This window comes from Pelobates fuscus, chromosome 4 (genome assembly GCF_036172605.1).
Source record: "Pelobates fuscus isolate aPelFus1 chromosome 4, aPelFus1.pri, whole genome shotgun sequence".
Lineage (NCBI taxonomy): Eukaryota > Metazoa > Chordata > Amphibia > Anura > Pelobatidae > Pelobates > Pelobates fuscus.
Genome location: NC_086320.1, coordinates 269,175,118 through 269,202,664, shown reverse-complemented (window position 1 = coordinate 269,202,664; position 27,547 = coordinate 269,175,118). Strand labels below are relative to the sequence as shown.

The 27,547-nt window shown below is 36.7% G+C and overlaps 1 protein-coding gene across 1 annotated transcript in view; it reads right to left on the bottom strand.

The window, feature by feature from the left end:
- Positions 1–16,395: 16,395 nt before the first annotated feature.
- The window catches only part of KIF15 (kinesin family member 15), a 102,525-nt gene continuing 91,373 nt past the window's right edge, over positions 16,396–27,547 (bottom strand). The window contains exons 31-35 of the mRNA XM_063452102.1: positions 22,201–22,276; positions 21,836–21,873; positions 20,968–21,133; positions 19,479–19,610; positions 16,396–16,762 (exon numbers count right to left, since the gene is read on the bottom strand). Of these exons, the coding sequence (XP_063308172.1) occupies positions 16,673–16,762; positions 19,479–19,610; positions 20,968–21,133; positions 21,836–21,873; positions 22,201–22,276 (502 nt within the window). The 3' untranslated portion in view covers positions 16,396–16,672. The remainder of the gene's footprint in view (positions 16,763–19,478; positions 19,611–20,967; positions 21,134–21,835; positions 21,874–22,200; positions 22,277–27,547) is intronic.

Here is a 27,547-nt window from a genome sequence, read left to right as displayed (position 1 = left end):
CCCTTTATCCCAAAAGAGGTAAAATACAAACAGATAGACACACACACTGAAGACCCAGGCAAGTCCCCTGTAGGTCCACCCCCCCTTTATCTCAAAATGGGGAAACAGGCAAACGATTCAAACACACCCAGGCAACAGATAGACTAAAATGCAGGTAAACAAGTGAGTAACGAGACACCGGGCAAGATATTACCTGTCTTTGATGTCCTCCCGGGAAGCAGTCACAGACACGTGGACGGGTCAATCAAAGGGGCCGGAACGTACCGGTGGCTCTGCAGAAGTCTCTACCGTGTATCTGGAGGTGATCAGTCTCCCTTCCTTCCCCCTGGATTCCTCCGTCCACCCTTGTCTTCCTTAGGACGGCTCACCGGCCGGACATAGCCCGATGCCCCACGTTGGGCGCCAAGTTGTTATGGTACTTTTTGAAAGTAAACCAAAATGTTCAAAGTCTATCTGTTCCTGTCCAAATCAATAAAATTAAATTGCGTATATACGCTGAAGTAATTAAGTCTGACACACGAGGTTCAGGTTAAAATAACTTCGAGAAAGTTTATTGGCAAGTGAAGTAAAAGCGGGCGCGCAGGCCCTTTTAAGAGGCATTTTGCGTCATCATTGATTATTAGAATATCAGCAAATAAACATCATCAATTGGATTAATTGTTAAGTGACGGAGTTAGTGTCTTACCTATTGGTTAGTAAAATTAAGAGGTTAGTCCCGTGCCCACCCATCAGAGGTGGGATTATTCTGGACACGGGTGGGGGACAAGGGGGTCCTAAGCGTCATTTTACACGGTCAGTGATATCAGGCTTTATGTCCAGGTGCAAGGTCTCTTATGAATAGAACATTTCATTACTACTGTGTTCTGTGGCCTTCAAACTGTACTATCTTACAAGCTCTTAAGGAGTAGCCAGCAAGTCTTAAGGAGTAGCCAGCACCTCCTGGTACTTGTCCTTGAAGGAAACACGGTCTTTGTCTACTGTATTAATTGGGTTGAGAAGTTCAGTCACGTAATGTAGTTTTAAAATGAACAAGTTAAGTCATGAGGACAAAATGGAGGATTGAAGAAGTCAGGTTAGGAGGACAAAATGGAGGACGAAGTCACAGTATAAAGTTAAAATGGAGTTAGTACAATAATTCAATACAAGTACAATAAAGATTTTTAATAATTCCACATCAGCCTTAGTGTTGAACCCATATTACTGGCTATTGTTAACAATAGCCCTTTCATTAGGAGCCCTTTCCATAACTCCTCTCAACGTGAAAAAATCTTTACTACTTAACACTTGTTAGGTCAGAATTAATGCTCACCTAACAATTATAGGGGTTATTTCTGATATATTCCCCTTATCTCAACCAAAGACCAGCTGCATATCCTTGACACCATGTCCCATTGCACCCGAGAGAAAAAAAAAAAAAAAAAAAAAAAAAAAGAAAAATTCCCTTTCCCCTTCTTTCCTTATAATATCAGATACTAGCCCTGGCCCCTGACTCCGCTATTTACAAAGTCAATTTGTTGGCTTTCAGCCAGTCCAGCAGTTTGGTATTTGACTCAAATACCTCTCTATTCCCTTCAAACGACAGGCTTATTTTGGGCGGATAAAGCCACCTATATTTTATCTCATGACGTCTGAGAACTTGAATTGCTGGATTAAACATTTTCCTTTTTGCTCTCGTCTCGAAGGATAAGTCCTGGAATACTTTTACGCTTTGAAAACTGCCCGAGGTTGGGTGATTCTCTCTTACGGCTTTCCACACTTTTTCTTTATAGTCGTCTGTATTAAAACATGCAATGATATCTCGCGGCGCATCGTTCTGGATGGATTGAGGTTTGAAAAGTCTGTGGCACCGTTCTATTAAGTGATTATGTGAATTACACTCCACCCCCAGCGCAGAAAAGTATTCCATCAGGGTTTGTCTCACATCTTCTGGTCTTCCCTTTTCTGCTATATTTCTAAAACGCAGATTTTTACGTCTAGACCGGTCTTCGATAGCGTTCAATTTAGATTCCAGGTCCAAAATCTTATGATTGGCCGTTTGGCAGTCTTCAGCTAGATTTTGAACATTAAATTCCAGCTCTTTAATTTGGTCCTCAAACTTGTCTATCTTTGCCGCAAGTACATTTATTTCTTGTTTAATTTCTGATTTTATTTCTGTGGCTGTTGTAGCCAACTCCATTTTGATCTGTTGCAAGTTGTCCTTTAAGGTAGAACAAAAAAAAGTGATTGTTAACGGCTCTTTATTGATCTCCGTATCCAAGCATTCCACGCTGACGTCTGTGTCATTCATCATCTGTTTGGAGTTTTTATGTTGGGGAGAGAAGTAAGTTGATAGAGATTTATCTTGCGTTGTATCTTTTTTGTCCTTCCTCAAGGAGGATTTTGTGTCATGTGTCTTTTTAGCAGCCATATTCAGGAGGCACTTAAGGTCATATACAGTATATAATACTATACAATTGCTTCCAATATTTGATGAATTTGATGAATATTAGGTGGATTATATTTAGCAGTAATATATTTAGCAGATATATTGCCACTTGATATTTTTACAAATCCTTCGGATGCAAAGGATCGAAAGAAGGAAAAAAAAAAATAAAAAAAAAAATCCACATCCACTATATTGGTCCCAAGGTACAATTTTAATGTTCTGTACTGTATATTTCACGGTTTAAACATATTATGCTCATATTGTGCACTCATGATAAATTATACCCTTGGGACAACTTTTAGCATTAGGTTGTAGCCCTTTCCTCTTTTCTTTCTCTTTCTCTGTCCCTCTAATAGTTCAGTTACAGAATATGGTCGGAATAGGCATTATTAAAAGCATTGAGGGCATTATTAAAGGCTTCAGACTTCAGGCTTCAGGCTATTTTACCATGCAGAGGCAGAATACGCTGAAAATTTTAGTCTTCACATACCACACAACAAGTTGAAACAGCACAGCGGCTGATATATATTACCGCACTGATGCGTTGTTGGGACTCCGATTATTTTCAATTTTCAGCGTGGCTGTTGTTTTAGGGGCTGAACCACTTGGATCCGTGCATCCGGCGTGTGCATAAGGCTGTCGTCTCTATCCACATTCAGGGCTGCAGATGGTCGGACTGCCGCTTATAGAGTTTCGGATTACTGCAGTGCGCAGTTCTAAGTCCCCCCTTTGAGTATTACCAAATTCCTGGCATGCGATTTGAAAAGCCAGTTGCTGGTATACAGTGTGGAAGCAAGTAAAAACTTAATGGTGCTCGCGGTCGTCTCTCGCCGGGCGCGCCATTACATGGCAGACCGCCCCTCCTCCTCCGTCATCCCGCCGTCAGCACGCCTCCGCACGTCCGCACGTCATGACGCCCCCTCTGCTCTCAAATCCATTCTTAATGAAACACAAAAGCAGAGAAGGGGGGGACCAATAGTGCAAAACCATATGGTAGAGAGGATCACGAACAACACAGACGTAGAGAAATGCCAACTTACAATTTTTAGAGCTAAGCCCAGCTCTAGGTAAAACAGCTTACAGTGGTATTTGATACTCCCCACATGTAGGATATAACTGGGCAATTGGAGTCTCCACACGATTCTTTAAAACTTCTGAGACAGACGTCAGCATATAAAATATAAAAGGAAAAACCCAATGGTGCAATAACTTTGGTAGTACTGCAACAACAGACAACACAGAGGTCCTAAGAGTGCCAACTTACAATCTAGAAAGCTATAACCAGCTCTAAGTAAAACAGCATACAGTGGTATTTAAACTCCCCACGTGTAGGATATTCCTCTAGTGATGCTTGTAGTGCCGGTCTTATGAAAAATAAAATCACAAGAGAGGGCCCATAGTGTTTTCCATATGTAAAAATGACAAAGTGATAAAAAGAAACGTACTTACAGTGTTCAGAGCAGCCACACTGCTCTATGAACCAAGCGTAGGTGGAATAATCCCCACCAGGGATTCCTTTTGCAGTACTGGATCTTGTTAAAAATGATGATAAAAAAATCAGCCAGGATAAAACAGCAGCATATAAAGTAAATGAACTAACCCAAAGTAAAAGGTAGTAACAAAATACTTTAATATAAAACAGAGTAAAAATACACAACGCGTTTCGCCAAACAGTAGGCTTTTTCAAGTGTAAAGATAATAATCCTGGCTTAATCACATTATATAGGCAGCTATATGGCATAAATTACAAAGTTTGGCGCCAAAATGGCGTCATTACCATGTGACCGCGGTCACATGGCTTAAAATTATACATATGATAGGTTAATATGTTAAATCATTAAAAAATAATCGTTTTAAATAATACATATTATGGGCTAATTCTTAACCCACTTGGGACCTATTAGGTAGTTAAAACGAATCAATTTTATGGAGTGGAAGGAGAGAAATAACGGAAAGAAGAGGCAGGGGAAAGGTCACGGGGGCGTGGCCATATTTGGACCAATCAAACGGGCGGATCGGCAAAAACGGCAAAATGCCGTGTATGGTGCTAGGCATGCAGGGAAATGTAGTCCGGATCATGTCTCTGCTAATGACATGATCGGACTGAAATTTAGAACAGAAAAAGGGGTAGGGGGAGTCCCAATTAGTGAGGGGAAAGGGGATTTTAAGCTGCCATAGTGGTAAAGGGCAAGAGGAGAAGGGGGCAGAAGGGTGGCATATAAAGGAAGGACAGTAAATAAAGGGGCAAAGTGATAAAGGGGGGGAGCATAGAATAACAGTCATACAATGTCATCAAATACATATACATATAATGGTGGAAATAAATAATAAAAGAAATAAATAAATAAAAATAAAAGTAATACATAAGACATGAAATGGTGGTCTTAGTATATGGTTATAATATCATAACAATAAAATAACAATAAAAGTAAAATGAAATTAGGAATAATAACAGTGCTGGAGCTAATAATCTATGCATAAAATTAAAATACTACAGGAAATTAAAAAGATCAAATTCTGCATTTAAGCCTTCTGGGGTTAATGTCTTAAGATTAAAAACCCATTCCATTTCGGCCTTTCCCAAAATGTTTCTTATATCGCCCCCTCTCCATGGAATATTGCATATTTGAATAGGGGTAAACTTAAGAACATTAGGGTTTTTTTGATGGTGTGTTAGGAAATGTTTAGACACTGTATGATTCTCAAATCCATTCTTAATGTTCCGACAGTGTTCTGATATCCTAATTTTTAGGCACCTTGACGTCATACCTACATATTGTAGGCCACAAGGGCACTCCAGTAGGTATATAACATTTTTCGTACAACACGTAATGAACTGTTTGATAATATAACTTTTGTTGGTAATATTGGATTTAAATGTTGTGGTTTTATTTGGGACTGACGTTTGGGTAGTTTTACAAACAATACATTTTCTGCATTTAAAAAAACCTTTGACGTTAGACAAGGTGGATAATTTTTTTGATGGTTTGGTCTTTGTAAAATTTTTTGTTAAAAGCGTTTTAAAATTAGGGGCACCTCGGGGGCGGGGCCTGGCCGCCGAGCTGGCCGGTCGCACGGCACAACAGCTCCAGCAAACCTCGCTTAATAAACACAAAATATGGACCTATTGGATCCACTTATCGACCTACCGCGTTGGACCGGCACCTATGGAGTCATTGGACCCGGGGAGAGGCTTGCAGCTGCTGTTTTAGTCCCCCGGGGAGGTATGCATCGCGTCCTCTGGGTGAGGCCTACTCGGGCGGTGAGTGAGGCGGACGGCCGCCGCCCACTATCCTGCCTGATGCTACCCAGCCAGACTCCCTCGGCTGGGTGGACCAGGCCCTGTCTCCCCCCCTCTGGGCCGGTGGGGGTGATCCCGGCCCGCACCCTATGCGCCCTGTGGCCCCGGCTGGGACCGAAACTCTCAAGGCCCCATCAGTCCCCAACACGCAGCCCAGACCACATCTAAGATGGCGGCACCGCGACCCTGCTGGCTCACACGAGCACTTCAGGCCTCCGAGGAGATGTAATCCTCCTGAATTAGGCGCAGGCACTGAACGTCTGCATGAAACAACCCAGCAACCGCCGGACAAGCGCTACCAAGGCCCACCCTCGACAAAAAGGCGGGAGCGGTTGCTTGCTGACCAGCGAGGCACAGACCCATCAACTTAGACCCAGCGATTGACCCCTCGGGCCTGCCCAGACGACTAGCGCAGAGTGCTCACCCTAACTCCGTTCCGAAGATCTGGCAGGCACTGCCTCCACAACAGCACATCGACACTTACCAGCCAGACTACAGAAAAGAGGCACCAAACAGCCAGAAGAAAGCGGCGGAAGAGTGCTCCACATCACAGGGGGACTCACAAGCCTTCAGCACCCAAGGCAGCAACGACTGAATGAAACAGCTCTGGACTCACTGGGGACACTGAACCTGCATAACATCCCACCTTGGAGTACAGGTGCCTGACGGCCTGCTACTGGGGTGTTGGGGTGCTTTTATAGCATAAGCGAGGGAACCCAGAACTCTTATTGTATTTCATGATTACATGTCTGCATATACTGCCTGTTTAGTTTTGCACTTCACAGCTATAACACGTGATGTAGCTACCATTTACCTACTGCTAATCAATGCATAACGTTACATGCCAGAATTGTTCATGCCTAACCATAATGCTTTAGTTTATCTTCACCAGATATATTGTTTGTTGCATAGATCTAGCCTAAATTTACCAAATAGCTACCTACACAAGCGTCTGTTTCTCGAGTTATTTTTAAATATTATAAACTGTGCTTATTCATCTTATGCCCCGCATGTTGAGCGTGGGAAAAGCCGGAGGACTGCTCTTGGGGCACCTCTGACCTGTCTGTGTTATATTTTATGCACAACAAAAATAAAGAATTAAAAAAAAAAAAAAAATTAGGGGCACCTCTAAAAATGATATTAGGTTTTTCAGGGATAATTTTATTGAGAACAGGGTCTTCAGATAAAATGTGCCAATGTTTGTGGATAGTTTTCCTTATGTCTTTGTTCTTGTTATTATAGTCAAAAATGATGGGTAGGGAAGGGGTAGTGGTGGAGTTTTTATTTTTGTATTTTAGCAGACTACTCCTTTCACCAGACTTGATTTTAGTGATAATGGTTTCAAGTTTTTCTTCTGAATAATGTTTGTCTAAAAATTTGTTTTTTAAAATGTTGCTTTACACTTGAAAAAGCCTACTGTTTGGCGAAACGCGTTGTGTATTTTTACTCTGTTTTATATTAAAGTATTTTGTTACTACCTTTTACTTTGGGTTAGTTCATTTACTTTATATGCTGCTGTTTTATCCTGGCTGATTTTTTTATCATCATTTTTAACAAGATCCAGTACTGCAAAAGGAATCCCTGGTGGGGATTATTCCACCTACGCTTGGTTCATAGAGCAGTGTGGCTGCTCTGAACACTGTAAGTACGTTTCTTTTTATCACTTTGTCATTTTTACATATGGAAAACACTATGGGCCCTCTCTTGTGATTTTATTTTTCATAAGACCGGCACTACAAGCATCACTAGAGGAATATCCTACACGTGGGGAGTTTAAATACCACTGTATGCTGTTTTACTTAGAGCTGGTTATAGCTCTCTAGATTGTAAGTTGGCACTCTTAGGACCTCTGTGTTGTCTGTTGTTGCAGTACTACCAAAGTTATTGCACCATTGGGTTTTTCCTTTTATATTTTATATGCTGACGTCTGTCTCAGAAGTTTTAAAGAATCGTGTGGAGACTCCAATTGCCCAGTTATATCCTACATGTGGGGAGTATCAAATACCACTGTAAGCTGTTTTACCTAGAGCTGGGCTTAGCTCTAAAAATTGTAAGTTGGCATTTCTCTACGTCTGTGTTGTTCGTGATCCTCTCTACCATACGGTTTTGCACTATTGGTCCCCCCCTTCTCTGCTTTTGTGTTTCATATCCAACCACTGCGATTCCAAAGCGAGAACAGAAGAACAGTTACTCAAGGTCTACACTGCACCTATAGAGACTTTCCTTTTCGTGTTATCGTTTTCGTTTATTTTATCCAGCGCACCCTGTATCTGTTGTTTTTTGTTTTATATTTGACGCTGTAACTTTTGAAAACAATATAAAAACTTTACATGAGGGGTACTGTTGTACTCGGGAGACTTCGCTGAACACAAATATTTGTGTTTCAAAAACAGTAAAAAGTATTGCAGCAATAATATCGTCCGTGTAAGTGCTTTTTGTGCGTGAAAAATGAAAAAAAAAGTCACTTTTACTGGCGATATCATCGTTGTAATACATTTTACTGTTTTGAAACACTAATATTTGTGTTCAGCGAAGTCTCCCGAGTAAAACAGTACACCCCATGTACAGGTTTGATGGTGTCTTGGAAAGTTATAGGGTTAAATATAGTGCTAGCAAATTAAATTCCCTATACTTTCGGCATGGGTTGTCAGGCAGATCCCGCTAATTGTAATTAATTAGGATACCTAATTATGTAAAAATATTACATAAATATATGTGTAGAATTAATATATGTATATATATATGTGTGTATATATATATATATATATATAATTTTGTAAAAATATTTTTATTTATATATAGGTATATATATAGTGATATATACGTATATATTTATGTATGTATTTATGTTTAGATATATATATATCATTTCGTTCTACATGTATTTTTATATAAATATATATATATTAATATCACAATACAGTTAGAACGAAATAATACACATCTATATATTTTTTAATTATTTATTTTTAATTTTATTTTTTTACGTATTTACATATTTTTTTTATATTATATAAAATATTATATATATTTAATTTTTCACCTGTACCTGGCTACCTGATTCCTGATCTACCTGGCTGAGGACTGCAAACACCTCCTGGGGGACCTAGCCTCAATTTATGTACATCTATGTACCCTGCCTATATAGTTTAGAGCAAACTTATAAATGCTCAGCAAATTTAGAGTTTTTCCAAGCTTCTCAATTTAATATTATGTGTTTTGCATACTACCCTATATTGGCGTTCTATATTTTCAGAACCTAAGGGCATCCTACAAATTTGTGGAACTATATTCAATCTGCGAAATCACCTGCTCTTGTTTTTTAATTTGTATATGTAAGTGTATTTTAGTGACTATACACTAAGGTGTTTTTTGCTGCACGCTATATTATTAGCACATTTCTTGATTAGCGCCACCCTTTTTCTTTCTATCTCTTATATAAATATATATATATATATAACAATAATTATATATATATATATATATTTAATCAGTATCAGTCTACGTGTAATTTGATATTAATATATATAAATATATATATATATATATATATATATATATAAGAAACCAAGAGGGCTGCACTCACCTGAACATGCAGCCCTCTTGGTTTCTTTTATATATTTGGGAGTCCCAGGCCAACTCCTTGGTTTTGCACCCCTCCCTGTTACAGGTGCCTCATTCCAGGACCCTATTTAGCCTTGACTTGCAGAGAGTCCCAGTAAGGAAGTATTTCCCAAGTAAGTGGATTAATCTCATAAGAGCAAGCATTAGGCTGCTATTAGGATAGGACCTGCTGAATATGGGGTACTTTGACGTAGTTGGCAGGCTTATGCAATGTATGATCATATAATGTAACTAAACCCCCATCATTTTTTGCCTAGGTGAGGTGTTTTTAAATAAAACTATTACAATCTCTAAGATTGGAAATCACTGTTTAGTTAATGGGCGAGTGCGCTGGATTCTGTATTTTGTATATATATATATATATATATATATATATATATATAATATCAGATGTCCCGCACTCAATTTTCCGGTCTTGTGCTTACCTCGGTGCTGCCTCAGCCGTTAATATAAACAAATAGAAAGGAGTGCACTCGAGAGGACTTCTTAGAAAAAATCAATTCAGTTTATTTTGCAAACGTGCAAACATTCAAAGACGATCAAGTCGACGTTTCAGTCCTCGAAGGACTTTTATCAATATATATATATATATTAATAGTAAAATACACCTAGACGGTGTATGTGTGTGTATGTATATGTGTATATATATACTTAGATCATATATATATATATATATATATATATATATATATATAACCAAAATGTTCAGATTACTCTTTAATTTGTTAGGGTATATAAGGACATGGTTGTACTCTGTTTTGTATCTTGATAAAGACCTGCGGGTCGAAACGTCGATTTTCTTCACGGAATAAATTGCTTGAAACAAGTCCTCTGGAGTGCTCTACTCTTTTCTTGGATATATATATATATATATATATATATATATATATATATATATATATGATCTAAGTATATAATTATTTTTTTTTACACTTATTTTTTTTTTTTTTATTTTACTTTTTTAAATATCAGACAGTCCCCCTGCTGGTGGGAAGTAATAAAAAAAATCATTAAAAAATGTGTAAAATAAAATAAATATATTTATAAATATATAATATATATATATATTATATATATATATAATATATACATATGATATATATTTAACGTCATACATAGTGTATTTTAATACTAATATAAGTACATATATTAGTATTAAAATACACTTAGAATGACGTTACATTTATATAATATACATATATTATATATATAATAGATATATACACATATATTATATATATATATATATATACGTATAATTACAATAATAAAATAAATAAAATATTGATACAAAATTCAATATAAATTATATATTCATATGTAATTTCATTCTAACTGTATTTTGTTATTAATATATATATATATGTATATATATATATATATATTGGTAACAAAATACACTTAGAATGACATTCTATATATATCTATCTATATATAAAATGCAAATAACCGCAAATATATATATATAGATAAATACATATAATTACATAAAAGATTACATTAGTATACACGTAGAATTTAAATACCTATAAATGCATATATATTAAAATTCTACATGTATATTTAAGTAATATTTTAACATAATTAGGTGATTTGATAAAATAAAATTTGATTGACATGCCTGACAACACAGGGAGAAAGTGCAGAGAATTTAATTCGCAAGCACTATATTTGACCCGGTAACTCTCCAAGACACCATAAAACCTGTACATGGGGGGTACTGGTTTACTCGGGAGACTTCGCTGAACTCAAATATTAGTGTTTCAAACTGGTAAATTGTATTACAACGATGATATTTTAAGTAAAAGTGAAGTTTGCATTTTTTACAAACGAACTGCACTTTTATGGACTATATTATTGTTGTAATATGTTTTACTGTTTTAAAACAATAATATTTTTGTTTAGTGAAGTCTCCCGAGAATAACAGTACCCCCCATGTACAGGTTTCATGTTGTTTTGGAAAGTTAGAGAGTCACATATAAGGCTTGCATTTCATTTTTTTGACATTGAAATTTGCCAGATTGGTTATGTTGCCTTTGAGAGCGTATGGTAGCCCAGGAATGAGAATTACCCCCATGATGGCATACCATTTGCAAAAGTAGACAACCCAAGGTATTGCAAGTGGGGTATGTCAAGTCTTTCTTAGTAGCCACTTAGTCACAAACACTGGCCAAATATTAGTTGTTTTTTTTTGCTTTTTTCACACAAAAACAAATATGAACGCTAACTTTGGCCAGTGTTTGTGACTAAGTGGCACTAAAAAAGACTAAACATACCCCACTTTCAATACCTTTGGTTGTCTACTTTTTCAAATGGTATGCCATTATGGGGGTAATTCTCATTCCTGGGCTACCACACTGTCTCAAAGGTAACATTACTAATCTGGCAAATTTCAATTTGAAAATGGAACGTTCTATATTTGACCCTGTAACTTTCCAAAACACCATAAAACCTGTTAATGGGGGTTCTGTTGTACTCCTGAGACATCGCTGATTACAAATATGTGCATTTTTTTTGCAGTCAGTATTATGACATTCACAGCTAAAATGTCAGACGGAAATACAAATATTAAAGAAAAAATCTTATTTTCTCACTTTTTTTTTTAAATTTTATTCATAATAAATTATGTTCCATATATGAATAGTTAATGATAAATTAAAGCCCTGTTTCTCCTGAACAAAATGATGTATAATAAGTGTGGGTGCATATAATATGAAAGAGGGGAACTACGGGTAAACAGACATATAGCGCAAATTCCAGTTTTTGTTTACATTTTGTTTTCATCAGAACGTGCACTATTGACTCCGTCCTGAAGGGGTTAAAGAAGACATCCCAGGGTATTTCAAAAGGGATATTTTGAACCTTAGCGTGAGATAATTTTTCCGCTAGCTTGTACCAAGTGTAGTGGTAATAAGCCTTTTATATATATATATATATATAAAAGTGGTATATAGTGGTAATAAGCCACAGTACATTTTGCAAACCTTATGTGTGCTATGACTGTTGCTCAGCTATGTCGTCTGAGTACAGCAATACCCCCTGTATGTACCTTTGCCTAGTATATGTGGATGTTGAAGGGGCACATTTGAGACGCAGCCATTCATTTTTTTTCTAACTTTGAAGTTTTACGCTGTGTCCATGTTCCAATTTGGAGTAGTTTAGATGGTTGGTTATTGAAACTTCCCCACAAACACATACTATTTATTAACCCCTTAAGGACCAACCTTCTGGAATAAAAGGGAATCATGACATGTCACACATGTCATGTGTCCTTAAGGGGTTAAAGAATACACCCTGGGGTAATTCAAAAGTCATATTTTGAACCTTAGCGTGGGATCATTTTTTCTCTAGTTTGTTCCAGGTGTAGTGAAATGAGTGTTTTTAAATGTATTTTTTTACTTTTTACATTTTTTGTAACTTTTTAAAACTATTTTTTAAACTTTTGTTTTGCTTATTAATTTTTTTAAACTTTCCTAAACTTCCTTAAAACATTTTTCTACTCTTTTTTTTTTCTTTACCGTTAACCCCTAACTAGCAGTAAGTAGCACTAACAGTAAATTCCCCATTTCCCCATAACTCCCACCCACCCCAGCTAGCAAAATATTTAATTATACAATATTTAAATTAGTTAATTAAGTAAATTGAACCCCTGAGGGTTAAAAAATAAATATAAGTTAATCGTCAGGGGTTAAATAAATTTAGATCACAGTATAATACTGTGATCTGTATTTTGATCACTGTAGGCAGTGATCGACTGTCAGGGAAGGGGTTAATTTTTTATTTGGACTGGGTAAAGGGGGGTGTTTTTTTTTAATTTATTTTTATTTGTGCATGCATTAACAAGCGTGCAGCGCCACAACAGCAGTTGCAGGCGTTTTCATAGCTTTACAATACGTGGCAATTAAACAGCACATTTTTAATAACATGAAAAGGTCAGACTATGGAACATTAATGGTTCACATGGGACTTACTAGGCTAAACATTTATTTATTTATGCTTAGGAGTGCGATACGATTTTGGCATTGCTTGTCTAAGAGGGGTATGCGTTTCTACTTATGCCACTGTTAAAACTGCTTGGGTTCTCGCTTGTTTAGTCATCAATATGGGCAAGTCAGAGAGTGAAAAATTAGAGGAGTGACAGCATAGCATGTACTAGCATTTTTGCCTATGGGGTGGGATAAGTATATCTTACTGAATCGTGTGGCAATCAATATGCTAGTGTTGTTAGAAAGTCCAGACAAAAGATAAGGCTCTTTCCGTAGGGATCCCGGGGTGTCATCCCACCCCGGCGCTTGGTAAGCTCTTCTCTTTCCCAGGTGGTGCAGTGGTGTCCCCCTCCGCTGTCTTGGTAGTGTGCGGCAGTAGCTGCTGTGTCTCTGGTCCAGACTGTTGAGGTGGGCTATTTCTGGCTGGGTGAGTGGTAAGCTCGTTCGGCCCCCCAGGTCAGTCTTTGCATGACTAGCAGCGCCGGGGGTTCGGTGGTCGCCATGGCTTTGCGTTGTAGGGCTTAGCCTGTAGGGTCCTGCTCTTTTGATGCCCCCTTTATCTGTGCTTATCAACTGCAGCTTGTACCTTTGGTGGTTAGTCAGCCGACATATCCCTGGGGCAGGCTGTGGTGTTGGAAGGTCTCTCCTGCGCTCAGCTTAATCATGCGGGTAGGTCGCGCTGGCCATCTTGAGGAGCACTGCCCTATGGTCTGCGGCAGGGTATGTGTTTGCAGGCCCTGCTTGCTGCACCTCTGGTTGCCCGTGCAGACTGTGATAACCTCCCGGTTCTGAGGGGGAAGCCAGGCACCGGCCAGAGACCCGAGAGAGCGGCCGTCTCGTCCCGGCTCAAGCTCCCATGTGCCCCAGGCCCCTTTTTTTTTTAAATGTTAAGCCCTAGTTAGCCTAACACCAAATCCCCCAGTTCCCCACTAACTTCCACCCTCCCCAGCTAAATATATAATTTTAAAATACTTAAATTAATTAATAAAATAAATTTAACCCCTGAGGGTTAAAAAAAACAAAAACAAAAAATAAACATCTGATCATTATAAAATGCAATCCCTGCCAATTTATCACTGTAGTCAGTGATCAATTGGCATGGAAGGGGTTAATTTTTTTTTATTAAAATGGGTAAAGGGTGGTGGGATTTTAATTAAACTTTCTTTTTTTTTTTTACACAGGGGGCAGGATCACTGATGATCCGTCTCCCTGCACTTCACAGAGAACCCAGAAGTGCAGGGAGGCGGAAGGTGAGTATACACAGCACATGTGCTCGCTCTGACAGCCTGTCAGAGTGAGCACATGTGCTGGGACAGCGCGATCCGGTGCTCCCGGTCTGCCTCTAATACAGAGGCAGACCGGAGCACCATTAACCCCACGATCGCGGCGATCCGGGGTTCATTTTAACGGGTGAAGGACAAGGTCCGTCACTCGTCGTTATGGCAATCCCCTGAGTGACGGTCACTCGTCGTTAAGATCCAATTTAAGTTTTTGGACTGTTTTTTTTTTAAATATGTATTCTACTGATCCCTTTATCTAATCCAATTTTAAATTGCTTCATTTTCTCTTGAATAAGAGCAGAGCCAGGAACAATAGTGTTTGAAATACAGATTTCTATTCCTTTCTATTGCGCACCAATCGTGCTAGTTCTGTTCATCGGAGACCATTCTTTATGCATTGCATGGGGCTCTTTCTTACTTACTAACATAGTCTGGTTCCGTATTTATAAACGTTTGACATGCTATAGTTCTTGTTAATGTTCTAATGTAGAGCTGCCAAAAAGGTAGATCCCCAGATGTCATAGAACTACAACTCCCATGATGCTTTGCATGCCTTTAGAATGGCAAAGCATTATGGGAGTTGTTGTTTTGAAAACATCTGGGGACCTTTCGGGTACCCCTGTTCTAATGTTTTGTTTTTTTTTTAATCTATTAACGCTTATGTATCAGACATCTCGGAGTGTCATGTGCACAATTCCTTTAATCCTCTTAGAGGCACATTATGTCTGCCAACTTAATTATGCTCGGTTTCTATTTGCTAATCACAATTTATTTTCTGTAAAAGTAACTTTTTCTTAAACGGCTTAATACATTCTTATTAATCACAGATTTGTATTCCTAGCACTATAGTGTTCCTTTAAGGATCTTTGTAAAGCCCATAAAAACTTTTTTTTTTTGAGTGAATCTCAAATAATATATTATGGTCACCATTTCTCAAGTGAATGTTAGAAAAGAGATCAATACTATTACAATACCATACAAGTATATGTGTCATTTGTGTGTTTCCTATATTAGTTTATATACCCAGCTTTTATATTTAATTCACTTATTTCCTCTTAAACACACACACAAACTTATAATAAATATGCTGAAAACCAAAACATTAGTAGAAATATTTTATTTACGTTTTTGTGGCTCAGATAAAAAGGGAGAGAAAGGAAGACATACAATAGAATACTAATATAATACAAACAATGGAAACCTTTCATAATTTCCATCAACTATAAGAACAATAAAATTTATGCCTATGCAGCTTTTATTTAATGTAGCATAAATATTTTCCGTGAACATGAGTAAATGTGTTCATCAAAAATTAGTTTTTTTTTTAAGACCACAAGAATATATCCTTAGTCTTTGGGTAAATAAACTCATAAATTCAATCACTAAGGTACTTGCGGTTATTTCACCCATATTACACCCATTGTGGATACATTTTGTTTTGCTCTATACAAGAATTCTAATCTACAGTTACCCCCAAGACAAATATTTTACAGTATTTTCTACCAAGAGAAATGTGCAGAGGTTTAATGAGAAATCAAAAAATTTGGGCCTACATTTTTTTATTTGCACATCAATTGACTACAATTCAGGGTTTAGTGAATAAACGCAACAACTTGCAGTTCTGTATGCTGTAGGGAAATAAGTAGATACGCAGTTTCAAACATTGACACCCTGTTGTAGAAGCACACACACACAGATTATTGCTAAAGCAGAAGTAGTAAATTAAGACAATTCCTCCATATAAAAAAAAAAAAAAAAAAGTTGGGTTTATGTAATTATTTTGTTCTGGATTTAAGTATGTACATGTGCACATGGCATATGGGGTGGTTCAGAGTACTAATTGGTTATTAATGGATTTTTAAGAAAACACCCACAAAAATTTTTCAACTGCAATTATTTTTATTTCTCTTTCTAAATATTTTAGACATTTAAAATTGTAAAAGTCCACTAGGTAAGATTTAACCAGGAGTCACAGAAGATAATATTTGCATAATGTCTCCATGTACGGCAGCTTTCTTGTTTTGCTTTTTTGAAAGACAATACATCGATAAAGTGATCATATTTTGTTTGAAACATTACTGGAGCAGTGTTCGCATTTTTTTCCCTCTTTGAGGAAGGCAATCTCTATACGCATTTTTTCTGCATCCTAACAAAAAAATAAAAATAAATAAAAAGATACATTAAAACAAAACCACGCACTATAGGCATTTTAAAGAGAAATGCAATGTCCTGATGACTGGACACTACTCACATGAAAGGAATACTGAGGAAAATACTACACATAAAATAAATAAATATAGATACAAATCATATTTTCAAGAAAACCCAGGACATATTGGACAATTCACTGTGGAAACTACTGGGCTAAGCAGTTAAATTCTATTGGTGACTCATTCCCTTTAACAATTTTATGCACCAGTTTTTACACCAGAACATTTGACTAAATCTTACATCTAGTATGAAAAACATGAACAATCTCAATGAATAAGATGCCACAGGCATTAAGCACTGTGGCATATCTGTATGGTGGCAATAAAGGGTTAGTTGTCCTGTTGGTTCAGTGAGGGAAAGTTAGTGAAAGTTCTTGACCCCTGGTAAGGTTGTTGGGCTGAGTAGGACAAGTCACTGGGCAGATTTGATGACACAGCTGTTGCTGGGGATAAGAACTGGCTGGGGATTGGTTGCTGGCCGTGAGCGAGAAAAAGAGCGGGAAGCCAGGCAAGCATAAAAGTGGCAGCGCGAGCACAATCCCTGTCAGAGGTCTTTCAAGACAGGATAAGCACGGACGGACCCCCGCCCTCCCTCCCCTACTTGCTAACTTTCTTTACAATTATTGTTGTGGTGTTGGAAAGCATTGGGGAAAAGTCATCCTCAGTTCAAGTTCTGAGGAAGGATATGTGTTAAATGGTTGTATATAAAAGGCGGTCAGGTTAGCTATGACTGACTGACAATTAAGTGATGGTGAAAGTTAAACGTTTTGGAAGTAAAGTGAAAAGATTATGTGAATATGTTACCATTATCAAGTTATGGTGGTATGCCCCTTTTAAGCTTTAAATAAACACCATGGTCAAGCCCATTGAAACAAACTGTGTGTGTTTATTGTGTGGTCTAACTTATTTATGTGAAATATTGCCTACCATACATATATTCCAGGGACATATGACATTATTAGTTACTCCACTTACTTCGAAAGCATTTTTCCTATATTGGGCATTGGCAATACTAAGATTAGACCTACAAAAGGTAAGGTGCACACACAGGTCTTTGTATGAGCTCCAAATCTCAAGATTTCCACAAACTGAACCTCGTCACTGGTGCTTAGAGAGGCCTGCTGGCGAGTTTCTTTCCAAAAGACTATGGGCCCTTAAAAAAAAACAACAAAAAAACGAACAAGGGGAACAAGCTCCAGGGTAAGACTATTGACTATGTTTGATAGTTTGTTCGCTTTTAAACTACCGAACTAGACCAACCGCCAGCCCGGATTCTCTGAAACTGTTTTGGGCATGGTACCATGCGTGCAGTCGGTCAAATTATGACTTCCAGGAAATTCCTGAACCGATCTGGGTGATTTTTGGATATGTTGGTCACCCAGATCGGGGCCATCAGGGGATGTAACTTTTGTGGGGATTTTGTGTTCAAGGTATTTTTGGGGTTTTGTAAAAATGCATGTTTTCTGTGCCTGGAGATAATAGAGTTTTATACAGTGCTGACTCCATTAGCTCCCAGGCACAGGTGAGGGATTGACCTATTTTGTATGGGAGTGTCCAGGACCTGAGAGCCAATGTAATAATGTGTATGTTTTTATTGTAGTCTACTCTCATGTCCAGGGGGGAGCGCCCCTTGCATGGGTACCTGAATATAAGGCCAGTTGTGGCTGCCATTAAAGAGATTCGTTTTACCCTTCATGAAGTCTAGGCTCATGTTTGGGGGCTATAGTCACTTTGGGGATTGCAATAATCACTATACTCCCTTGGCTTACAACAATTGCTCTTGTCTGCAGTCTTCTTTGCTCTCTGGACTAGGAGGTCTACCCAGTGAAAGCTGGATCCTGGTCTTGAATTCAGGGTGGGTGGAGGACAGCGAGACCCCAACCAAGCGACGGCGGTTTGTGGGTTTTTACGGTGGTTATGGTGTCTGGTGCGGTGCTCACGGTACTCAAGAATTACTAGGAAGCCGCGATTGACGGAGGTATCCAGTCGGGTGCCAGGCGTTCCGTCACAACTCGCATTTAGTTACTGGAAATGCAGGTTAAATTTACAGTGTTTTGCTATTTTATTTTACACTTCGACATATTTAGTAACGGCTCATGTGTGCTTTCTTCACTCCTTACGCCTGTCTCCTTGCTCTTTTGTAGTGGTATGAATGATGCTGAACTGTAGGTACTTAATGTTTTAATGACTGCACCTGGCTGTGATGGACCAAGGAGACTTGTGCATGCACCTGGCTAAACATTCACTGGTCCTGCTCTGAACACTTTTGGGAGAGGAAGTGGTTAAGAATGCTACCTGGTCTGGTCATGGGGGAAAGCTCAAGGAGGGTGTTAAAAACTTCTAGCAATTATTTATTTAAGTGTTAAATTTCTGCGGCAATTAGCTCATGATTGGCAGCGTTTGGTGTATGTTAGTCCTACTACAAATAGGTTATATTACTGTCACAACTCAGCCATGGCAGCAATGTGGAAGGTGGTTTGGAGATTGTTTGAAACAGTCCCATACATATAATAAATATAAAAAGACTGCATTTGCGTTTGGCGGCAAGTCACTTAATTCTGGCTTGAATTAAATCAAAATTAATTTGAGAGTCAAAATAATCAAGATGATAATGTATCCATTTAACACTTGATAAATCTAAAACACACACACCTCTATGAGTTTAGTATTCTCTTTCTTAAGTTTAACAAGGTGCTGAATCTTCTGGTTGAGATTTTGGTGACCAAGTAATTTTCCATTTTCTTCAGCAAGAAAGACAACTTGCTTCCTTAGCATATCCAGTTCCTACAATTAATTGATAAACACAGATATTAGTTATGGCTCTCATAGAAACTATAATCATAACATAAAAAATACCAATGCTTAATCATATTATACCACTACTTTCAAAAATAAACACCACCGAGGTACATCATTTTAAATATTGGTTATAGTGTCATTTTATGTGCATCTTGTTAACAATATTTCATTATTGTATAGACCCTAGAAAAGATAACTGGATGACTGTGTGTGTTTTGGGGGTGCATGAAATACTTAAACTACAGTTGCTGGTTACATTTATGCATGCAAAGGTCTCGTACATGTTTATTTCTCACATGGTAGCACACTGAGATTAAATGTCAGCCTCCTATCAATAAGACACACATATATGGATCAAGGTGACCTGTCAATTGAGTAAGATATGATCATCTATTCTGGTTCTGATGAAAGAACAGTTTTAAACTACAGATACCTTATTATTCTCTTTTGGGTTTGCTGCCACCTAGCGGGTTTCAAGCAAAATCACCACTTTAATTAAAAATGCTTAAAATACTTTTGCACACAATTGTGACTGTTACAGGACACAATGTGTTACTTTCTCTTTATTAAATTCAGGAATGTCTGTATTCAGTGCAGCTAGGACAAAGGAAATTGAAGGCATTTGAATGCCTCTTCTATTATCCTTGTGTAAAAAGAGCAGTTTTTTTTGCATTCATCAGGTATGGGTTGACTGCAGCCAGTGCAACGTTTTGGTTCTCTTCCATTTTTATAGGCTTTTCAGGGGATTCCCTGAATGTTCATTCTAGATTTTAACAATGATCCATAACTCCTACTACAAGTGCAATGCTGACAGGAAAATTACAGGACTTTTACATGACTATCAGAAATACCTCTAACTGACATTCCTGAAGAAGAAATGTTCCCTCTAATGTCAGAATAGTGTGTTTTTATAGTATTTCTAACCACTTCACTTGATTAATTTACCAGATAGGCCATGGCCAAGAAATCAGAAGTGAGTGTCCCATTTATTTGATTGCTCTTCTATTGTCAATAATTTGAGTCTCTTATTGCTACTTACTACTCTGAATAAAACCGTAACAGCTTGGCATTCCGTTCTTCCCACCCATTGGGTGCTTTTGTTGACAGTCAGTCAATTAATAATTTCCCACCAAGGACATCTGTATGTGTCAAAGATGTCCTTCATGAGCTTTTTGAGCTTGCTTACAGCTAGACATAAAAATCTTGTATATGGGCATGGCAGAACTATAGTCGTTCAAGCAAATAAGCGCAGGAAGTAAATGGGACCCTACAGTCCATTTTTCAATGCAAAAACTGAATGAGTAATATAGAATTGTTAGTATATGACAGTTCTATTTCTTACCTGTGAAAGTTTTTCAGTTTCTTCATATTTTCCCTCTAGTAGTGACCTTATTTCTTCTTTTTCTTGGAAGGCTTTAGCCTCCAAACCTCTTGTTCTTTCAATTTCCTTGCTCAGTTCAGTTAGAAAATGCACTTTATTGTTAAGAAGACTTTTTGTTTCTTCTAACCTATGTAAAAAAAATAAATTAAAATGTCAAAAGAAAATTCACTAAATAAACTTGTTTAATTAGGGGGCCTTCTTTACATCTGTATACTGTTAGCATTATTTTATCAATTGGTTGCCCTTCAAACATCACATCAGAAATTACAAAAGTAATTATTAAAAACAAAGCTTATTAGGGTGTGCTTATTTCTATTTTAGAGTTCATGACTGTTTGACCTACAACAAGTTTCCCATAGGACAACTAATGTCCACACTTTTAGGTTTAGCAATTGAATTAACTAATTTGTGGCAAGTCATAGCAAAATATTTTAAAGAAAAATAACTAAATTTACCATGTTCACTCTGAAAGGCACACAGAAATATTAAAGGGATACTATTTTTTTCCCCACAGACAATTGCATATACCGGCTGGATGTTTCTATTTTCCTCGCAAATGTTATACCTCTGAATGTACATGAGGATTCAGTATAGGCTTTGATAAAACATTACTTTCTATAGCTTTCATGAAATGTGCTAATTTATTTTTTGTTAGTCAATTGGTCAAATTCTCAGAAGTGATTCAAGGCATTTGGGGCCAATCTCAATCTAAAACGGCAAGAGTTAGTAGAAATATCCAGAATGGCTGGCCAGGACAGGAACAATATTAGGCACTACTGATGTTAGAAAACCAAGACAATGTTACATTGCACAATATGATGGAACTTACTCTGCCTCCAACTTCAGCAAATGATCTGCTGCTTTACCCTAATGTGGAAAGGGAAAGAGGGAGATAAATACACTACAATAATGAAGGAAAATGTTTTCAAGATCTATCTTATAAAGTAATATAATTGAACCTAGAGGAAAACCATTAACAATATTATAAACATTGGAAATTAAATATTTGTAAAAAATGAAGCTCAAATTGATTTAACCAACTAAAGATAACTACGTATATATACTTATGTGTATATATATATATATATATATATACACACACACACACATAAATATCCACACACACAATAGAGAAGCACAAGAAGACACAGGGAGCGGTTAAGGTAAATAAAGCCCAAAACGTAATAAAAATACCTTTTCCATCCTTTCTGAAACTTCTTTCTCAATTTCTTTCTTTAGTTCCTGCATGTCAGATTGCTTCTGTTCATCACTAAAACAAATTAAGAATAGTGCATCACTTTCACACATTTTTTTATTTTATTTTTTTCATTCCTTTTTATTAAGTTTTTCTTATTTTTACAAAACATTAAGTATTAACAATTATACTTAATCAATAAAACATGATTCTGTTAAGAATCCAACATGCATTACATTACCATACAATTATATCCTAGCCATAGAATTTTTTCATCTATATACACAAAGAGACTATAAAAGAAAATGTTGGAAAAAAAGAAGTTATTGTTAATTATATTTGTTGTTTCTTAGCTATGGTTAGTTTATCTGCATTCATACCAACCAGCATATATTTAAATATCTTATTATCTCCCGTGTAAAATGGGTAATCTCTATTTCATTATGACAATGGGCCACGTCTATTCTATTCGTTTTATGTCTGTTATAAGAGAGTTATATGTTTCTCTTAGTAGGTTTTGTTTTTTGTTATCGTTATACCAGGTTGTTCCTTTTTCCATCTCTAGTTGGTTCAGAATTTGTTCTTTTATATGTTGTAGGTCAGGGATATCCGTATTTTTCCATGATCTTGCAATCAACAGCTTTAGAGCCATAAAACAGTGAATGACTAATATTTCATTTTTTTTGTTTAATTCGTTATTATATATATGTAGTAAGGCAGTTTCTGGTGTAAAGTTTAACTGTATATTACTTATCTGTGTTATTATATTATATATAAGCTCCCATATTGGTTGAATTCTTGGGCAGCTCCACCATATATGTAGCATAGAGCCGTCTAAATTAAAGCATCTCCAACAATTTGGAGGGTTAGTACGGCAAATTTTGTTTAGTCTCTTTGGAACCATGTACCATCTATAGCAGACTTTTATAAAGTTTTCCAATATATTTAGGGAATGGAGATTTTTTTAAATTTTTTGGAAAGCTTTTCACCAAGAAATAAAGTCGATTTTGCTGTCAAATTCTCTTTCCCATTTTTTAAAGATCACAGGAATATTTGGTTGATTTATGAGATTAAGTAGCTCTATTATTGTGGAGTATTTTTTATTCGTGGTGTCTTTAGTTAAGATCTTTCTAGTTAAATTTCCTATATCCCCATTGTATTTTATCAGGTGCTTCTTTAAGAAGCTTTTGATGCATAAATAGCTAAAAATTTCCCTAGATGGTAGGTCGAATCTTGTTTTTATGGTCGGGTAATCTTCTATCTGATCATTTCTATATAAATCCTTGATACATATGTCGAAATTTTTATACCAGTTTTCCATATTTATATCCTCCATAATATTTTCTACCATATTTATAGATAAAGTATCTGGGATTTGATCCGCTATTCCCAATTTTTTTTTATTATATACCATTCATTTATTGTTTGTGAAATAATTTAACTTTTGGTTTCTGGTAAGCATACCCTTTTGTTTATGTTGGCCCAAAGTAATGTTTCTAAATTTGTAACCTCCTCTCTGTATAATTCTATTTTGTACCATGCTTGTTCTTTGCAATCTTTAGCTTGTAAATTTAGGGCATGTGTTGTCATAATTGCATGATAGGTATTAATTATTAATGGGTACCCCAGGCCCCCCCGGTGAGTTTTGTTCGCTAATGTTAATGAATTAATTCTGGGTTTCTTGCCCCTGCATATGAAGTCTGTGAAGCATTTTTGTATTATATTTAGCCAGTGAATTGAGATCTTGAGAGGTATCATACGGAACAGGTAAATCCATTTTGGGACTATATAGGCTCTAATCGTGTTTATCCGGCCCCACCATGAGATTTCGTAGCGTCTCCATTCCCTCAAAAGTCTATTCATTTCTTTTAATTGATTCATAAAATAAATTTCCATTAAACTTTCTACGTCTGATGTTAACAGAATACCTAAATATGGTAACTTTGTAATTGACCAGTTAAACTGATAGTTTTGTCTTAATCTTTGTAGCTGTGTTTTATTTATGTTTGTGGTTAGAGCTGAGGTTTTATTGATGTTCATTTTAAAATTAGAGACCTCTCCATATTGCGTTCTCATATAACAACTGTGGTAACGAGTTTTCTGGGTCTGTAATGGTCAGTATTACGTCATCTGCGTAGAGACATATTTTGAGTTGTTCATCGGGAATTTTAATTCCTATTATGCCTGTATTTTGTCTAATACTGCATGCCAGGGGTTCCACAGAAATGACGTATAGCAGCGGAGAGAGTGGACAGCCCTGTCTTGTGCCGTTGAGAATTGTAAACCATTCTGATCTTAAGTCTCTACCTACAATTCTGGCAGACGGCACTGAATACAGGGCCTCCACTGCCCCCGCAAACCAGCCTTCAAAACCCATTTTAAGCATAGTTTGTTTTAGGAAATCCCAGCTGACCCTGTCAAACGCTTTTTCGGCGTCAATAGACAGGGTCAGCTGGGGCATCCCACTATTCTGAGCCCAGTCCAGTATCTCTATCATTCTTCTGGTGTTATTATTAGATTGGCTTCCGGCCACAAAGCCTATCTGGTCTTTGTGTATAATTTCTGGCATTACTAGTTGTAGTCTCTTTGCCAAGATTGCTGAGTAGAGTTTTACGTCAGCGTTTATTAATGATATTGGGCGGTAATTTGATATTTCTGTCGGGGATTTACCCGGTTTTAGTATTGGAGTAATATGTGCTCTCAAGAAATCAATAGAAGCTTGGCCTTTGTTTGATATTTCATTGAATGTGTCTGTTAGCACTGGAATGATTTGAGATTTGAATTTCTTATAAAATTGATTAGTGTATCCGTCTGGGCCCGGGCCTTATTTTTTGCTAGGTTCTTTATTGCCCATTCTAATTCTTCTGTGGAAAATGGTTTATTTAACTTCCTTTTTTGGTCTATAGTAATTTTTGGCATTTTTATCTTTGCTAGGTATCTTTCCATATCTTTTATTGGAGGATTTAAATGTAGATTATATAATTTGCCATAGAATTTCTTAAAAGCCTCGGCTATGTCCTCCGGCTTTATAATATTCTCATCTCCTACTATTAACTTTAGATTTTTCTTTCTAGGTTTTGTTTTTTTAGTCTATTTGTTAGTATGGAATCTACTTTATTATTTTTGTAATAAAATTTTATTTTCAATTTTTTAAGATTTCGTTGAATTCTGGCCTCGATTAACTTGTTTATATTTGCTTCGCAGGTCTTGATCATTTTTTGTCTTTCTATTGAAAAATTATTTTTATTCAAAGTTACTAAGTTGTAATATTCAATGTACATATCTGATATATTTGCCTCTCTTTTTGTTGACTTGCCAGCTTAATCCAGTACCCTCTTATTACCGCTTTAAAGGTACACCAAAGACAATCTTTGGTGGTCTCTACCATTGTGTTTTCTTTAAAGAAAAATTCCATCATATTACTCATACAATCTATATTTTTCTTTTCTTCCAAGAGACTATCATCTAATCTCCATAGTGGGGGATTTCTTTTTATGTCTTCCGCCACTTCGGCTATTATTAAATCATGATCTGACCATGTGTTACCTAGTATCTTAACTGAGGTCAATAATTTAGAAGAATTTAGGTTTCCAAGTATTAAATCAATTCTTGCAGCTGATCCATGGGGGGCAGACCTATGAGTATAGTTTTTATCGTTGGGATGCATCAATCAAATCATATTTATTTACTGTTTTGTTCATTTCTTTGGCCTGTTTTACTAAGTTTTGGTTAATTTTTTGATTTCCACTCAGTTGTTTATCCATAGAGGGGTCAAGTATGCAGTTGAAATCCCCAGCCACTATTACTTTTCCTTTTTTTACCTGTTCCACCAATCTCAAGATCTCAATTAATTTTCTAGTTGGATGTTTATTTGGCAAGTATACATTCACGAGTGTGTACATCACCCCATTAAGCAAACCGATCAGTATTATAAATCTTCCTTTTGGTATTGGGGCTCAAATATTGTGTCTTTGGAAAAAATTATAGAAACACCACTTTTTTTTTTCCTTTGTTGGGATGCATTATATAGTATTGGAAATTTTTTATAGTGCCATAAGCCTTTATTTTTTGCTAGCCAGTGCGTCTCCTGAATAAATCCCACATTAACTTTCTCTCTAATCAATGTGTCATATAGAAAACCTCTTTTAACATGGGAGTTTAGACCTTGAGCATTTATTGAGATTAGTCTAACCATGATTCCTTTAGAGTTTTACCCCATTTTTTAAGACATATGCTGAATACACAAAACCATTTATTCCATTCATTACCCCATACTCATTCATCCATCTCTTGGATAACCGTGCGTGATCCAAGGTCTGGGTACTATTCTTCAGTACCCTGTGGGGGGAGACAACTCAGCCCGCAGAGAAGAGGAGAGAAAAGTAAGAAAAGATAACAGAGACTGCACTGCCTCTCTCTTGAGTTAATTATTTACTCTGTGTCTAGCCAGGGGTTGGGGGAAGGAAGTAGCTAGGAGTTATTATTTTCTCTGCTGTTTATCAATTTTCAATTGTCTAGGTTCCCTATCTTTTAGCCTATATTTTATTGGGAGCAAGAGGGGACTGTGTTTATTTACTGCTTCTATCCGTGTTCTATGTTTGTATAACTTATTATTAGGTGTTTTCCTTCATTTATTTCACACATTTTTTTAATGCATTATATGTCTGCACCTTATAAATCTATAGCAGTATAGGATCCTTTGGTTTAGGTATAAAGGATGTACGTGTTGTTTGTAAACAAACTAAAAACCCCATAACTTTTTAGATCTTTTTCATATTATTTCCTTTTCTCTACCTCTTTCAGAATCTGTTCTTTTCAGATTTATTTCTCTTTAAAACATAAGACAAAGTAGGACTACTTTGTCTTATGTTTTTCCTACACAATCTTGACAAAGGGTGGGACTTAAGGCAAGTTACACCCTTTGTTAGCTTAATAAATCATTTTAAAAGTGGACAAGAAGAAGAAGCAATAAGAGAAAGATAATGTTGAGGTGACAAACACTTTAAAGGGACACTATAGTCACCAAAGCAACTTTGGTGTATAGTTTCACTGCTTAGTTCTCTGCCATTTAAGAATTAAATCATATTGTTTCTGTTTATGCAGCCCTAGCCACACCTCCTCTGGCTTTGACTGACACAGCCTGCATGAAAAGAAATGGTTTCACTTTCACTCAGATGTAACTAAAAGTGTTTATCTCCTGCTCTGTAAATTGAACTTAAATTACATAAAGGAGGCTCTTCCAAGGTCTTGAAGGCAATCAAAAGCAAGAGATGATTCTAAATTAAACAGTATTTTTAATACAGGAAGTGTATACAGATGACTCGTTACAGGAAGTCTTTGGACGGC